This window comes from Leuresthes tenuis, unplaced genomic scaffold (genome assembly GCF_036924035.1).
Source record: "Leuresthes tenuis unplaced genomic scaffold, fLeuTen1.0.hap1 SCAF_18, whole genome shotgun sequence".
NCBI classification, from domain to species: domain Eukaryota; kingdom Metazoa; phylum Chordata; class Actinopteri; order Atheriniformes; family Atherinopsidae; genus Leuresthes; species Leuresthes tenuis.
The window spans coordinates 11,959,231-11,977,134 of NW_027325372.1; the positions used below are offsets into that span (position 1 = coordinate 11,959,231).

The 17,904-nt window shown below is 44.9% G+C and overlaps 1 protein-coding gene across 2 annotated transcripts in view; it reads left to right on the forward strand.

The window, feature by feature from the left end:
* Positions 1-935: 935 nt before the first annotated feature.
* LOC140275440 (teashirt homolog 1-like) overlaps positions 936-17,904 on the forward strand; it is a 29,884-nt gene continuing 12,915 nt past the window's right edge. The window contains exons 1-2 of one of the 2 annotated variants that reach the window (XM_072370906.1): positions 936-1,412; positions 1,581-2,217. In XM_072370906.1, coding sequence (XP_072227007.1) covers positions 2,178-2,217 — 40 coding nt within the window. In that variant the 5' untranslated portion in view covers positions 936-1,412; positions 1,581-2,177. Of the gene's footprint in view, positions 1,413-1,502; positions 2,218-17,904 lie in introns of those variants that run through there. The other variant, XM_072370907.1, reaches the window with a different exon arrangement.

The window sequence follows — 17,904 nt, forward strand, 5'->3', positions numbered from 1 at the left end:
TGGGGGCGAGGGGGTGTTTGCAGAAAGTTTTAAATCCAGTTTCAATCCCGAGGTGGAAGTTAAAAAGGGAAGAAAGAACAACAAAAAAAAGTCCAATGGCTGGATATAGTCGGGTGGAAGGACCCACGGAACCAGTTTTCACGCCATCCCAGTTGCATTGTGATTATCACCCGCTATTTAAAAAGAAAAAGAATCCAGACACCCCCCACCCCCCTTCCTCTCTCTCCTCCTCCTCGCTGTCCTTCTCTGCAGATTCTGCGGTATCACACTGCCTCATTTGAGCTAACATTAGCCCCAGTTGCGTGCTCTTTATAAACACTTTATGCGGGATAATAGTTAGGATGGAGAGTAGGCTATTAATGGAGTCTCTTGTGGATTCAGAGCCCCTCCCCTTCACCAGAAGCCTCACTAAAAAGGTGTAACGAATCGATCCGCAGCCTCCTTTGTCCCATTAAAGAGGTCACCAAAAAAAAAAGCTTTTTTTGTTGCAAACTTTGTGTCGGGCGCAGCGCGGAAGATCAACTAACTAAACACTTTGGAGGTTGAAATTCCAGTGTTGAGTTAAAAAAAAGAACTTTGAAGTTCTGCCACAGATTTCCAGACTTTTACTGTTTGCTTTAATTATTGCAGTAATGTGCCGAGTTGTAATCCCGCAAATCAGCCAGGCCTGGTCGTGTCGTACCGGTGGCTTTAAAGCGTTTATATGTCTTTTATTTTTAAATGAAAAGCAGTGGTTTGGGACTTGTAGGCTGCCGTTGCAAATGTGACCGCGGTCCTCATCAAATATGGACTCATAGTGAGTGAAATTCTGCAGCAGTAAGGCAAACCTCGCTCTGATTTGACAGATCACACGCACGCACAAACGCAGGGTGCAACTTTGTTGAATTGCTTTTATTTTCCTTTTCACCGTGGCACCTCTCATTCTTTTGTCTGACCGCGAGGTTAAACAAACGTGGGCCCCTCCTGCGCTGGCTCACGGGACTCACCTCTCCTGATTCCTGCGCGCGCGGGGGGGGGACAAGGAGGCGGCTCTGAAAATGAGAGGCATCCCAGTGAACAATTCGAGCGGCAGATTGACAGGTGGGCTCTGACTGTCAGGGTGACGCTTGTGAAGGGGTGGAGTAAAGGAGAGGCCGGAAAGGCGGCTGGATGTGTCTGTCTATCAGTGGGAGCTGTCTGAACGCACCGCGCATCACCAAATGTGCGCACGTTTCCACTGCGGAGAGAATACCCGGGGACGCTCCGCGCGCTTCTTGTTTTCCGCTCAACTGTGACTATATCCGCGCAAACAACAGAAAACAGCTGCGAGGGACAAATGCGCGTGAGTGTGAGGCTCAGCGGGCGGGCCTGCTCGGTGTCTTTTGTGATGAGTTTCATGAGAAATTCCAAGTGCCCGTGTTGACAATCGGAAGGTAAGCGCTTATGTGACTGTTTCGTTATCCAGAGAAGGGGGGGTGGGGGTGGGGTGGGCGTGAGCTGATAGCGGGAGGGTTTCACCACATTCGGAGTGGACTGATTGACACACAGCCAGCCTGTTTAACGTGTCACTCTTTCCCCTCTTTTTTCTCCCCTCACCGTAGCGGAGCCTGGAGACCGGAGCTGGCACCTGGGCGGACGGAGAGAAAACACTACGTCGCACTTTGGACTCGTCTCCGCCACCAAGTGAGTTAAAGCGACAGAAGAGGGAGCTCCTTTTTTTTTTCTTCCCCCGACCACTTTTGCTCTCATCAGAGGTATGAAATGATCCAGCGAGGCGTGAGAGCAGATTTTTGATGGAAACGCGGTTAAAGGGCGCCGGTTGCTCTCCATATCCCTGCCCCAGAGACTGAGACCGAAGCTCTCCGCCGGTTTTCACCCCTCCAGACTGCGATGAGTTTTTGCGATCGGAAGAAGTTGACGGACGCTTCTCTTTTGCTCCAAATTGCCCGTAATCGCGAAATTTAAGAGACGCAGAGACCGCCGCTCGTGTCGGTAAAGAAAGTCCGCTTAACCCCGCGAGGGATCTACACTTTAATCATACCATCCCACTTGAAGACTCGAGGAATTCTGCTGGTTTTGCTTCCCCAACCAACCCCCCCACCCCTCTCCACCCCCCTATCGCTGCACCGCTTTCCTCTCTTGCTCGTTCGCTATTTTGATCTCTGCATGAAAAGTCAAGCGGAAAGTCCTGCAGCAGCATGCCGAGGAGAAAGCAGCAAGCACCGCGGCGGTCATCAGGTAAGCCCCGGCTCAGCAAACAAACACACTCCAGTCCCTCCTCCGTACACACCCAGGAATCTGCACGGGATGTGCACAAGTTTGCGCAGCAGCTGATAGGCCTGCTGTGGGGCATTTTAACGGCAACGGGACTCTCTCTCAGACACTCCTTCTCTCATTGCATCGCAGCCAGAATAGGCTGATGGTCCATCAGCCCGTAGCCTGTGTTTGCCATAGATTTGTGCATCTTAGATGCCCACAATCAGGTCTGACACTGCCGGCCCAAGGCGTTCTTGAGTGGAAACTTTAATCTATGCGGCTGTCCCTCAGTGCCAACTTTTCCTGTGAGACACGAATGCGCTGAGTTGCACTCAAGTTCCTCAAAGCCGATCCTCTACCAGCATCCCCAAAACAAAGCTCATCTTATCTCATTTTTACAGGCGAACGTTTCTGATGTGTTTGTGTCAGCATAGGAGGGGCAAAAAAAAAAAAAAAAACAGAGAGAAAGAGAGAAGTGGCGTATTTTCAGCTTGTGTTCCGCTGTGGGATTGCCATCCTTGATTTGATGCTTGATTGATCGTCTGTCATGCGACTGCCTTTGATCTATTCATTCCTGATAAACGTCAGTAAATCATTCACCGTGGAGACACGCATGCGTCAGCCGGCTGGAGTCCCTCAAAGGGGTAAAAACTTTAGCGCTTCCCCCAACCCACCCACCCACTGAGGAGCAAAGAAAAGACAAATTGAAAGAAAAGTTCTCAAGCGGGATAAATACTTGGCGATTAATACCCGAGGGGGGGGGGGAACAAATGAGGAGGGGGGGTGGGGGGTGGGGATGAGAAGGTGCTGGGGCGTTGCGAGATCACAGGAAGATGTTCCTCCAACACTGCAGGGTAAACAGAGGAGGCAGTGGCCACTTCAGAGTCTTGACCTGACCTCTGGGTTCATCTCTTCCAAGCAGGAAGTGGCGTAAATCTCTCCCCTCTGGAGTCACAAAACAGGGTTGTTGGGTTTTTTTTAGATCACACACACACACACACACACAAACTTCATGAGGCCACAAACACAAGCATTTGATCCCCAGGCGTTGAATTTAAAACTGATGCGGTTTCTGGTGTGTTTTTAGATGGAGAGGTGCCGGAGAGAGCAAAGATCCTGTTTTATGTGCGAACCACGAAGCCTGTTAAAAAGTTTAGAATGCCACCAGTCCTATGTTGGTTAACAGAGACTTCTTATGCCTCGAATTCATTTGGCCTTTTAGTAGCCTGGCCTATATGCTGTTGCCACCAGACATGAAGTGTTCAGCAGGAGAATCGCATGTTTGGTCTGATCCATTTGATGTCCCTGGGAGATGAGTGTGGTTGTGTGTGTGTGTGTGTGTGTGATTGACACACGTTTCCAAATGACGAGAAAGACGAGCCTTTGAAGTTCACGCGGTAATGACCAAAGCTGAATAAAACAGCTGTAGAATGTTAAGCAGGCGGTGGAAATGTGAGGTTAAGCAGACTTAATCAAGGTTGTGACGGGAAGACTTTGAACTCTGTGGGGCTGTAATTTCTAATTGACGCGAGGCTTTAGTGATGGATGGAGAGAAACGTGTTTGAAGAACAGGGCTGCACGGTGAAAATGAATAGTGTCGGTTTATGTTTCTGCCACCCACCCCCCCCCTCCTGCTTTCCAGTCTCTTCTGGTCATTTGGCTTTGTTCTGAGGTGGCCCCATTCCGGCTCAGCTTTTGAATATTGATCTAATTGTCTGTTTTTCTGACAGACACATACATCACAGGCAGTGAGGGTCAATCTCAACTTGGCAGACTTTGTCTCTGCGTTATTTCCAGTGCCTGACATATGGTCAATTCGAAAAACTTTAACACCTCCACTGATGTGCGAGTGTGTGCCTGCTTCCACACCTTTAAACGCTTTTTTTTTTGTTTTTTGTACAGCGCATTAGCAGATATTTCCACAATCCAGATTTGTCACTTTGGAGTTGCACTAAAGCAAATATTGCATATGCTCCTCAGAGAGGGAGAGAGGTTTCAATAGCTCTTTGTATGCCATTTCAAATGGGCTCTGTTTCATCAGTCACAGTGATGATTTTGGGCCCTGTAATGGCGCTGCACCCTATCTACTTTATGACCATTGACAATACATCAGTGTTCCTTCATTTGGAACCGCATTACTGCATCTGTTAGCTTTGGCAGTTGGACTCAGTGCGGTGAAATCTGAGCAGTGGAGACTTTTGCTGCAGTCATTTGTCGTCATTTTTAGTCTGTTTTTTCTTCTTTGTCTTCACTTCCACGTAAGTGCTGTTGTGTTGATGCTGCTCCCAAGTAATTAAAGGCAGATAAACAGTGCACTCATCTCAGGTATTGATAATAACAAAGGAAGGAGCTTGCAGTCAGAGGAAACAGTCGGAGTCAGAGCTGCAATTTGTCTAATGAACTGCATATTTTACTTTGGCGTATAAAACAGCTCTCCTTAACCATTCAAACTCAGGATGAAACAACAGCAAAGTGTCTTAGCAGTTCCTCTGTGGCTGTGTTGCCTTCAGTTATGTGCACTGGATGATGTGACTGTTATTTAATGTCACAATTTACATGTTGTCATCAATTCTGATAATCGATTAAGCAGGTAGTCGCATGTAAAATCTCCACCACTGAGTAGATTTAGCTTCTCAGAAGTGGGGGCGCGCTGCTTTATCTGGTCTGATGTAGTGATTTGAGCATCTCCGGGTTTTGCCTGGTGCAATGGTGACTTTTGTCTTTCATTGACCGATAAATCCAAGATGTTTCCTTTTTCTTTTACGGTGTTACCGTATGTAATTCTTAAGCACCTGTTGTTAACGCCGTTTAAAGAAAACTGCTCAAGTGTAAGACTGCAGAAATGTCGTGTTAAGATATGACAGCATACTGTATTACAGCAAGATAATCAGTAATTACCAACAGTTTAATTAGCAGATGGGAGATACTAACAAACACAAAGGAGCCATAAGTCTGTATTTGCCTCCATACTGAGGTCACAGCTTTGATTGCTGCTAGAAAATTAATGGCACTGCTGCACGTCTGCTCTTGCTTTTAGTTTGCCAAGTGCAATATCTTAAATCAAACACTGTCACTCTAAGTAATGAATCTGTCAACTAATCACTCAACGTGTCCGTGTGATTACAGCGTGACACTGTGTTGAGTTTGTTCCACGGGAGTTAAAAAGGTTTAGCTAAAAAAAACACACAAAAAAACCCCAGGTATTAGTTGTATTACCTCTTCTGTGCAACACTGAGTTGTACTGACTGAGGAGGAGGAAGAAGGCGGACCGATCCCCCCGTGGAATGGAGGAGGACACAGATCCACGTACCTCGTGCACTCCGTTGAGCACGTTTCTCTTCGTTCTTAAAAGCAAATGCTTTGAAACCTTTACCGCTGAGATGGATTCTCATTGCCTCATGCCTATGAGAAATCAGTCAGTCTCTGTGCTGATAGAATTAATGTAGGTCACGGTCATTCACTCTCAAACATGGCTACGAGGAGATGTGGACAGAGAATGCCTTTCTGTTCTGATAGATATGTCTGATGATTGTCCCGGTCTGGCTGAGTTTAGCTCTCTAAACAGATGCTGTTGACTGCCATCCCTCGGTCTCTCCCATGAGTCAGTACCAGATTTTAATGATCCGTGTGTTTAGCAGTTCAACACGTGAAGTCAACCTCTGTCCATGTGGAAACCACGATGAGCAGATTAAACAAGATGAACAGGCATTGCTTTACCTTGCGAGCCTCTTCACAGCCATCATCGGGTGCCTTCTTCTCTCCTAAACATGCCACCTACACTACCCCTGAAGGAGTCTCTTAATTACGACTCGGGGAAGGCGGGGGAGGGGGGCTTCCTTTTTTCTGACGGCATCGTTAGCCTGGGTCCCTAATTATCCAGGTAGCTGACAGATCAGTGATGGCTCCACAGATTACTGCTGACAAATTCAGCAAAGTGTCAAGCCTGCAAGCCGCAAGCTTGATGAAATCAGCTCAGCGTCTTCCACTTCTGGTTGCGGCCACCTCGCTCTCTTCCGGCCCGAACTCAAAAACTGAGGCTCTGCTCCCAGTGTCACGTGGCATTTTCAGCTGTGCAGTTCGGCTTGAGTCGCCCTGCAGTTTGCAGTTTGGACAGCTCCTAGTAGTTGGCTGTGGACGGGGCCTTCTGTGGATGTGAACAGCGGTCTCGATGCTTTTCTCTCATCTTTGTGCTAACAGCCTCCTGGTCTGTTTGACAGAACAGGAACAAAGCGCTAAGCTGAGCAACATTAATGCATTTTGTTGTTGTTTGACACTGTGTTCCTCTGCAGGAATTTAGCTCACGGCACATGTCAAGAGAGAAGCGAGCTCGAAGGATGACTATTAGAGGCCTGTGTTAGTTTTTATCAGGATGCGTCTGATAAAGAATTTAATGACGTTTGTCAGGATGTGAAACAGTGCTGTGAGGGGAGGAAAAAAAAATTATTTGAAGTGAAAAGTCTGTAGATGACAACAGAGCATGTTTAGGTGTGTGTGTGTGTGTGTGTGTCACTGCGCGTCACACAGCGAGACGAGGATTTTGTGCACGAGCGTGTGCAGGCATGTGAAACATTCAGATCCTGTGATAATTCAGTGTATGCAAAGTGTCATTAACAGGTGACATTGACTGAAGAAGTCAGTGGATATATTTGCTACACCTCACACTCGGCTACACCCGCAGTTTCATTTGCATGTGCTGTCGGAGCTGGAAGGCCTTCAGGAAATCAAAGACTTCACATACACACACATACGCGCGCACGCACAGCTCCACTTTCTGTCCTCATCGTCGTGTAGGTTAAGTGACAAATGAAGATCGATGACTGCTCTTATGGAAAGGAGAGGGTCGAATTGAAAATATGTGGGAATTAGACGCGCCAGCCGAGTGAAGATGTAAAGGCATTCAGTGCTGCAGGCGCGAGGTAAAACTATCCCCGAGCTTAATGAGGTTCAGAGGAAGCCGGAAAACCTGGGTTTTCACTCAAGCACAACACACGGAGCCTCCAGAAAGAAATCAAGGAAAACAAGGTCATTTTGACCGGAGTAAAACTCACCAGCTTGCCCTCTCTTAAATTCATCCTGTACTTACTTGTCTTTGATCCGCTCAGATATCTTGGCTCCATCTAAAAACAGCTGGAGAGCAAAAGCCACAATGTACAAATGGGATGAATGATAATGACAGAAATAATAATAAGAATGAAATCGCTAACGTAACCGTCATAGAGGGAGTCGGGGCACCAGCTGCTGGTTACTCAGAGTCATACACACAGAGGGAACATTTCTTTGCTAATAGAGTAAAAAAAAAAAAAAACAGTGAATGAACAGGCAGGGATTCGGAATAAATAATTTTGATCGCTGTGCACGCGCTGGATGTGTTGCACTCAAGCACAAAGATTTCACAAAGCATATTGGGAACATTTATGTTTGATAATCACGATTTATGGATATAAAAAATCTCCATAAAAGCCAAGGTGACATCCTCTGATACCTTTGTTCAGCCAACACCAGAGAGCCTGAACACTTTCACATTACTGTCGCGTATGGCAAAGAAAAAGGTCCAATCTTTGCACTCTGGAAGCTAAAAACAGTAAAGGTTTTTACTGAGTTTCGGTGAACATTGAAGTATTAGTGCTTCGGGCATTCGACGGGGTCTTCAGAAAATCCAAACCTTTCTGAAAAGCTGTGCATTTTGTAGTGGTCTCACCGTTTCCAGCGACTACGAGCTGTGAGTTTTCAGACCTCCAAAGTGGGCCAGCTGCGTTTGCTTTTTCTTCACAGACCTTATACTTAGTCAGTGTTTTTGTTAGTGTAAGACTGAGACAGTAGTGGTTGGCTTGAGTGTGGAGGAAGCAAAAGAATGCAGAAAAAGAGAGACACACGATCGGCTGTGATTTAAGACCAGACGATGGGTGGTCCGGAGTTTGCTCAGAGACCAGTGTGGGCTCAGGGGAGCACCGGTACTCCTCTGTGGTACTGTATACACACTGTGTCTGTTTCATTGTTCCCCCCCCCTATTTATCTATTTTTTCTTTGACGTGCAGCGGTCTTGTGTGCCTGCATGGTCTTTGTATAAATGCGTGTTGTGTGTGTCCTTGAATGATTGACAGTGTGCACCGGGATGACGCTGCCAGTATTGAGATGTTGCAGTCTGCTGGGATTGTGTTTGTCTAAAGGAGAGAGACTGCATTTTCCTCTCATGAGAAGGAATCACTTCATATTTTTTTTTCACTCTCCTTAATATACTTAAAACTGCAGCACCTCATGTCTTAATATTGAAGACTTGAAGTTTTTGACTAAATATGAGGTTTTTCTCCATGCTCCGTCAGCCAGGCTGAAAAATGGCCTCGGCTACACAAGCTAATCATTACATACGCCGATGTTGTGACTGAGTTGCCACCGGATGCCCTGCCCCGTTTGGCCTCGAAGTTGTGCTGCTTCTGTTAACCAGTCTCGAACATCTGGTGTGCAGCAGGGTGGGTGCGAGTGGATGTGGCTGAGGTGGAGGATCCAACCGAGGGAGTGAAAGAGGGGCTATGAAGAAAAGGTATTAAAAGTGACAGACGAACAAGACTTGGGGAGACGTTCCCCTGCAGCAGCTGTGACTGCTGCTGTGGCTCTGACAGGTGTCAATTAAGAATTACTGCAGAGGCCCTGTAGTAATTTTTTTTCCTGCCCAGCTGTCTATCTGTGCGTTTTTTTTTTTTGAGAAATAGCACTTTACCCTTGTCAGTGCGTTAGCGCTTTGCTACAGCCGGCCCAGAAAATGAGTGCGTGGCGGGCACTCTAATCAATAACTAGTGTATTAGCAATTATTTTGCCCATTGATTTATGCTGGGCCAGCGACTCCCAACTTGGCGTTATTAGCTGCTGATTATATGTGCCTGTGCTGGACTACGAGACTCCAGCACACATACTTGCTCTACTGTTGCCAGGTAGACGTAGTTTAACCTTACAGGAAGAGCCAAGTACTCGTGTTGGGAAATACAAAGTTAAGTCCTTGACATCGTCCAAGGACATCTTTAAATAATGGAGTTTCCAGTTTAGTTTAATCATTAACAGTTTTTTTTTTAGACATATAGACATCATGGATTCCAGATCCATGATGAGCAAAGGATCTTTTGTGGCAGATCTGGGTCCCTTTCATTGGCATCGATGGAGAATGCGCTCTTCACGCGCTAACGTGCTAACACTACCTAGAAAAGACAAATAAGACACATTTTAACTGGTGTGAAGCTGATTATTGTACATCAGCAGACACGTAAAAACTACCATCTGGGTTCAGATGGATGAAAAAGAGCAGCATAGTTTAATCAGAGTTTCACAGCAAACTGGAAATTGTTGAAGGCAAACAAACCTTTTTTTTTTTTTTTTATTGCTCGGTCAAAGGTTTGTCTGGGGTTTGAGGACGGTTGCACACCAGGGATGCTACGATTGTGAAATCCCGGGCCGATACTGAATAATAAAAGAATAATAGCTCGGCTGATACAGATTGTTTTTCTTTTATTTTCTGTTTAATGCTTGAGAAGCTTCAGCACCATACAGACAAGCTTGTCACAAAGTTTTCTTTTCTTTTCACAGCTCTAAAGAGAGCTGAACGAAGAGCGCGTTGTGCTAAAACTGGCAACAACTGGTACTGTTTATCACAAGAGGACAGGTACTTGTTTTTATTCCACGTTGATTGATAAAAGCCGACCTTAGTATATCCAAACAGCAGTCACCGCAAGTCGGCAAAAAGTCGGAAGGTGGACATTTCTGTCCCCCGTGAAGCAATGAATATCATTTTTTGGACACTAGTTTACTACAGATAAGCCATATGGGAATGGATACAGTTAACAGATGACACTATGTCCTTGGGAGCGGACACTGGGGAAGGTTACGCTGCAGCCCGGTGTAGTGCCACCTCTCCTCTTTCTCTCCATCTCTGCCGGCTGCCTCTGTCTTGTCTTTCTCACTGATCATTTTTTAGGGGGATTACTGGCCTCCTCTCTCCTCCTTGAGAGCCTTTTCTCATCTTCCTATCTGTCATCAATCTCTATCTTACTGACTCAATTCTCCTCTACCTTGTTCATATTTTCTTTCATCTTCCTCCCTGTCTCTCACCCTCATCTATCGTTCTCTCACCGGATGCTCAAGAGGCAGTGAACTGGTTAGAAGAACATGAACTCCACATCTGAAAAGGAGAGTGCGGTAGTCTCCTCTTTCAGGCCCACTGGCCTCGTTCTCATATTTCAAGAATCTTCATCTCTCTTTTCTCAAAAAGTCTGATGTCAGCAACCTCCTGCAGTCACATTTCTGAGTCGTGAAAATCTAAAAGGTCACAGAGCAGCGAGGTCTTGTGTCGTGTTCTTTTAAGTTTAAACACATGACTGTCACAGATTTTTCAAGAGCCACTGCAGACAGTTTACCCATACAGCATGTTGCACAGGAGCAGGATTCAAAGCGTGCTCTGTTAGCGTGGGGCTATTCAGCTTTGTCTGCTGCTTTAGTTTGAAAGACACTCATTGACCGCAGTTTGCTCAGGGTTACGCAAGTAATCACTTAAACGTCATCAGCCTCGGTGCTCCACTTGATGGGCAGTTAAAAGGGGATATAATGTTTCGGGATCAGTTCAACAACACCACATGTTGCCCCAGAAAATTCCTCCCAAATCTCACCAGAGCCGCTGTGCTGTCTCAGACAGTGACAGTCGCAGGGGGGTATAAGCCCAGCTCCGTCCCTCTAAGTCGTCTGTCTCAGAAAGAACAGCAGGAGGCCTCTTGTTACACCCTCCTCTCTCAGCGTGTCTCTGTCATCACTCAGTCCTTCCCTTGTCAAGCCAACCGTCTGTCCAGCACACTGGCTGGATGTCCACCTGAGCATCTGTTTCTGATCACCTGTCCCTGTTTGTACGATGACCCGAGTGTTGGCCTGTTGTCTCTCGTTGTCCATCTGCCTCTCATGTGTCTCTCCACAAAGGTTCCCGACGATAGGGCTGCCACTACGTCAAACACTGAGTGAGGTTTGTGTTTGCGTCGACGCTGAAAGCTGCCAGAAGTGCAACCAAATGAACGATGTCATGTCTGCCGAGCCAGTTTAACAAAGACAACTCGCTGTATTTGTTCAGTATGCTGTTGCTTAGATACATTTTTGGGAAAGCTATCCTTCTATTCCATGTTCATTGTTGATACTTGCTCACTTTCTGTGACGTATGGACCCGAAAGTGGTTAACATCCATTAAAAACAGTTAAAAGTTTGTTCTCGTTGTGTCATCCATGATTAACGGTCCATTTAATTTAGTAGCATTGGCTTTTATCTTAGCTTTTACTTTGAGTACCACTTGTTGATTTGGATTTGCAAAAGTCTGTGTAATATATCTGACATTTTGCTGAATGATTACACTACATTTGGAATTCATCCAGGCTTAAATTCAAAGTCCACAAATGGCCACATTCCCACTTCCAATGGGTGTCTGTGTGTGTGTGTGTAGGTGAGTGTGGTTTGCTTTTTCTTTCTGAACAACTCTGCACCCCCCCCCCCCTCCCGTCTTCTAAATCTGTCAGTTCTTTTCCTTCTTGCCATGTCTCAGAGTTTAGGCCTGCCTTGTTCTAAAAGTCATCTGATAAAACCACTGTTAGGTTTTAGAAAAAGCTCAAATAAAGCAATGCCACAAAAGCTGGACTGGGGCACCCAAGTGATGACTCATTAAGAGTTTTTGCACCTTGCCGCTGAGCAAACCATCAGCTAAAATAAGTCTTCATTCATGATTATCGTCGAGCTGCAAGTGTTATTGTCCGAAATCTGATTTAGGTTTGAAAGATCTTTATCCAACATGTTACAGTTTGACTTGAGGCTGTTACTGAATATTATTTCAACTACTAATCTGTTTGTAAATTATTTTCTGGATAATTCAGTTGGGTCTCTAAAATGCAAGCGCCCGGTGGGGAAAAAAGAAAAAAATCTAAATGAAATAATCAAAACTCACAAAAGTGAGACCATAAAATCCAGTATTTCTGATCAGTTGTCCAAAAACCCCAAATGTAAACATTTTTTTAAAAAAGCAGAAAATGGTCAGAATTTAGTCATTTGTTCCTGAGTGTTTGGCATTTCTAGTTGATAAAATGTGATTACATGTCACACTTAATCGTCCTTCATTTCCTTTCGGCACGGAAAGCATTAAGACAGCACAAACATCAGTATCAATCGTGAAAAATGCCATGATTTTAACCCCTGCTAATTATTAGCTAAAAGGGATACGCTTGGGGTCCGGTCGAATAGTAAAAACAAGACCCCCTGAACTCCAAAGCTCTTTTCCTTGACCTTAATGGAAAACATCCTGGGGTGAAGGAGAAATAATATAAAATATTCTCAATGACAATGAAAAGACAGCCATGCTGTGACGACAATTCAACCACACTTACTGTAAGCTGCGATGTGGTTCTGCAGCACTAAAACTACCAATATTCAGTAAGTATGCTACAAAAAGTGTGGATTCCTATAATATAGTTACACAAAGATTATCTCATATATATGCCATATTAGACAGAATATAGAATATTACTTTATTATCAAGGTTCGTCATTAAAACATTGAGGGAAATTCTTCCGTGTATCCTATGAGAGGATCTCCTTTCCTTTGCATTTGAAGAACTCAAACAGTTCACATCGTGGCTGCTGCTCAGATAATTCCAGGTGCTTTCTCAGTTAGAAAGCTCCCAAAGCAAAATAGACTGTTCGAACCAAACCCATTGATACGGGTGCGAGACAACATGATGCCCAACATGTTTCTGTTCAGAAAGAGAATGAGAATCTTGCAGATGCTTGATGTTTCCCAGGTCTTAGAAAGGAAATAAAAAACAACTGTAGTTTGTTTTTGTCAGATCGGTTCTTACTGGTTTTATTAAAAAATATGTCACCTTATCGGTTTAAGATACAGGAGCTATAACATCATTTCGACAAGTTTGTCAACATGTTCATTGACAAACTGCAAAGGTTTCTGTAACTGACTGCATTTACTGTAAAAATAATGTTAATTAAAGATAATATTTGACAAGGGAACAAAGACATGTTTTCAGCAGAGCACTTTGGGCACGTCAGGAATGTTTAATTAAACTTTGTCAAACTAAACGAGATCAAGGAGCAGAATAGCTTGCACTGATTAACATCATGTTTATCACGTTCAGTCAATCACCCCGTCACCTTGTTAGAGTCTTCTCCTTCTCTCTGTGCGTAAAGTTAGCCAGACAGGCAGAAGTGAGTGGCTGGCAATGTGGACACCCACAGAGTTGAAACGAATCTTTCTTTTTTAAGTGGTTAAAAAAAGAAAGAAAAAAAAAATGCAACCATGGAAGCAGCTTATTTCCACCTCTCTGTCTCAGCCATCTTACATTTGAAATGCAATATAGCTCATACAGACTTTAAACTTTAACAGTGATTGTTTGCAAGCATGCAACCATTCGCGCTTCCTTCACTCGGCTGAGACGACACGGCATGCGGTGCGAGCTGCCGGTGGCTGGGCAAGCTGGAGAGTGAATGAGAGATGAGATCCTGTAGGCATGATAAATGTAGGACGATTTTTGGTAAATGCAGCTAAAGCGAATTTCCTGCTTTAAATTTCCTGTGTGAGCTGATGTGACACGCAGTGAAGCCACGACACTCCACCAAGGAGAGGTGTTCAACACTTTAGCGGACTTGATTTGCTAAATCTACCCTGTACCTTAGATGTTGGTGGAAAAGCCAAAGACTTCAGGGTAAAACTATTTATGTAGCTTATTGAGAAAAGTTCTGGGGAGTTGAAGTTCCAGGTGCATCTGGTCAAACTGAGCGTGTTGGCTGTCGATGGCTTGTTGGGCGGCTTCATTTTTCTGCTATAATAATCCAGGATTTTCACAATGTGTCTTGAAAGAATGACTCTGAAATGCATGGCATTTAAAACTTTTATTTCAAAGAGTTGAAAGCTTACTTTAGATTTTATGTGAGACAAATGTCAGCGTATCAAACATTGACACTTTGTTCTGTAGATAGATTCACTTCAGGAATGAGAGGCTAATGTTGGCATTTTTCCCATCCAGTTTAATGGAATATGTGCATGAAATCATCGTGAGAGAAGGGGGAGAGGTGAGTTAGAACAGGCTTGTCTGCCTGGCTATAATTTTTTTGAAAGATTTTGTTGTTCTATGAACTGCTATTCATCCACTATATGCGTTGTACAGCTGTTCATTGTTCTGATACCAATGTTTGCTAAATACTATTAGGATTTTTTTTTACTTGAATGTGTTCACAACTGAGAGATCAGTCAGACTGACAAGCTAGCAGTTTGTTAGCCTGTTTTGCTACCTTGTTTATCCAACTTTATGGTGCACCGTGCAAAAAAAAACATAAAAATATTGGTCAGTATATTTCACCAGACTTGAAGGAAAAAAGAAAAGAAAAAAAGGAAGAAGGAGTTTCACACTTCTGTTGGAGATTACGGGGGTTCCTATAAAAATGAACTGACTTCCGGTCGACTTGCATTCATACAGATACATACAAATTCTAATGCTGTTTCATCTGCCAGCACTGCTCTCTCTGCAGCAACGAGGAGGCCGTCCTGCAAAGACACACACTCTCTGGGTGGGAATGTGGACAGTGATCTCCAGCACTGGTGCTAAGAGTAAGGATGGGCCATGCTGCTTAAAGGTTGTGAATACATTTCCCTCTGCCTGGTTGGAAGTCCAGTTGAGTTTTTCTTTTTTCCTTATTCCGTGCACTTATCATCACAATCATACGAGGCCTGCATGTAATTAACATCAAGATAAATAGCTAAATCCGGTTTGTGAAAAAGTAGCTGAAAAAAAAGAAAGTTTATTTTAGAGGACTCTCTGGTCGATTAGTTCTTGAAAATGAAAACAGCTCGCTGTTGCTTCTAAATCAATCAGAATAGTTTTATCATAATGTTTTTGAATTCAGGAAGAGGTATGATACAGTAAAGCTAACACTAACATACATGTTACAACACTTTCCATTCAAGTTTAAACCCACATTGACTATCTAAATGCTTGTTAACTTGCTGCGAATGTATTTTATTATTAACAAACAGGAGCACTTAATGGATTTGAGTTCTCGTGAAGAGACTGAAAACTAAATGCTGTTGGGCAATTTCTGACTGACAGAGCCAGACAGTAGAATTACTGTTGGTGCGCTTCTGATTGCTTCTGGTTTTTTGGGATCAATTATATACGGAGGAGCTGAGTGTCTACAAGACTGGGGCCAGAGAGCCAGACAGGACCAAGCAAAGCACTATTGTGTGCTCAATAAAAGAAGCAATAGAAGGATGGGGCAGAAGAGGGTGAAAAAAGAGGCGAAAGAGAGACTGACAGCAGACAAAAAAGAACCAGGGAGCCAGGGGTGCAAGGGAGGGAGGGATGAGGGTAGTGGAAAAAGAGGAGGCAAAGGAACAGAGGAGTGAAAGAGAAATGACTTGAGGGGTTGAGGGATGGAGAGAGAGGTGAATAAAGCGGGAGTGAAAAGTATCAAGGCAGGGAAGAAGAGAAAACAGAATGAAAGCAGTTGGAAAGCGAAGGAGAGAGAAAGAGGGGAGGATGTCACCCATGGCTGCCACTCATCACTCACTGCTTAATGACGCTGTTTTTTTCCCTTCCCTCGTTTTTTTCTCTCCGTGGGAGAGGGGGAGGGAGTTGGGCCCGCACCCAATCAAACGGGGTCATCCAGAGTTCACAACCTCCAGGTGGGACCGTCCTCCACCAGGAAGAGTGTTTGTGTGTGCGGGCGGCTGCTTGATGTGTGTAGTTCTGAGAATCTTCTCTGGACTTCTCTATAGTTGATAAAGGTTAGACGAACAGAAACATGTCGGGGTGAAATGCTTCGTAGCGATCTGAGTTCATGCAGATATTCATGCTTGACAGTTCTGTAAACATAGCTGAGGTTTTGTTTTGCTGTCTTGTCAGCCTGTCGGTTTGGTTAAGGTTAAAATGTCTTGCTTAAGCTTTGTTTTCCTATGGTTACGTGTGTGTTTGCATGTATACATGGACATGTATGCTTGCAACAGAAACCTCTCTGACTGTCTTTTGCTTGCATCTGGGACTGGCTTGAGCTTGCTTTTTCTTTTTTTTTTTTAAGTTTATTAATCTGTGTGTGTGTGTGTGTGTGCGATTGTGCGCGTTTGCACTTAGCTCCACTTGTCCTCTCACTCATTCCCGTTTCTGGGAAGCATCGGCCGTTTAAAACTCAAACGGCAGGATTTTTTTTCCCCTCACTCTCCTCCTCGCACCAAATTTGGGGAACAGCTGGGGCGGCCACGACGATGATTTGTCTCCCTCTACCCGTCTGCGTGACAGGTTGAGAGCACACACACACACATGCACATGTACTCACAACTACTTGTGGAGACGCAGACACTCACATTTAGGTGCAACACACACAATTAAACATGCTCAGTATCGCAGACAGACAGGCACGAACACACATGCACACACAAAAGTAGACACCAGAATAAGAGGCCATGTTCTCAGGGTGCTGCCAAAACACTCCGATTTCCTTTAGCCTGGGCGGCCATACATCAGCTCGGGGCCTCCCAGCCCGGATGGCAGGGGCTGACAGAATGACATGTGTCATTTATCAAACGAGGGGCGCCAGGCCTCAGGAAAAGAACAGACCGCCGCGTGACAAAGAACCTCCAAGAGCTCTCCTCCACTCACAACAAGGCGAGTGTGTCATGGGAGAGACACTGACAAATCTACAGAGATAGAACACACATGGTTACACGCTGACACCAACACGCAAGCAGAGGAAGCACACACTGAGAGGCACTTCCAGCTCAGATGCTAACCCAGTGATCACACTACACCCAAGCTGCTTCGTGCTCGTAAAAAAATGTTGTCGGCTTGTGTTTAAAAAAAGAAAAGAAAGAGAATGGCTTAAAAACGAGGGTGAAAGATTTAGGTTTTCTGCCTTTAAATGTCCTGGAAGGGGTTGTGCAAACACACATACACCCACATATATGTTTCCCCTTGCAGCCAGAGAAGCCAAACCTTCTCTTGCCAACAGCAGACTCGTCCTTCTTAATGATCAGTCATTGGCAGCCTAAAAGAACTCCATCTTCTTCCTTCTAGGTTCATGCTACTTCGCACACAAAGAATTGCTTTTTCTCCTTCATTTTGCCTTCCTCCTTCCTGAATCCCACTCTGTCTTGATCCCCCCCTCCACCCTTTTTTACTCTTTCCATAGCCTGTTCATTTGTCTTCATAAGCCTAATTTATTTTCTCTGCCAGATGCAAGCTGACAGCCATCAGTCACTCTCCAACTCACGCACACACCTGACCTCCTGACACGCAGACAAATACGCTAACATGTACGCACAAATGCACATAGCTCCCTTCTCACTTTTTATTCATTTACCCTGTCTCTATTAGACACACACACGCGCACACACATATTACCTCACGTTGCTCTGAGGTAAGCTCTGCAGTCGCATACCCTCTGTTTTACCCCTGTCCTCCACCCCCTCCCTCACACAAAACCCTCCCATTAACATTACTGAAGATGGATGCGTCTTCATAGCGGAGATTGATTGCGGATATAGACTTATGGTGCCATTTATGTGTGTGCGTGTATGAATGTGTGTTAGCTTTAGATGGAGGGCACTTTAGGAGCTGAAATGTGAGGGAGGCAGGCTTTTCTCTCGTTTCCAGAACCTTCCAGC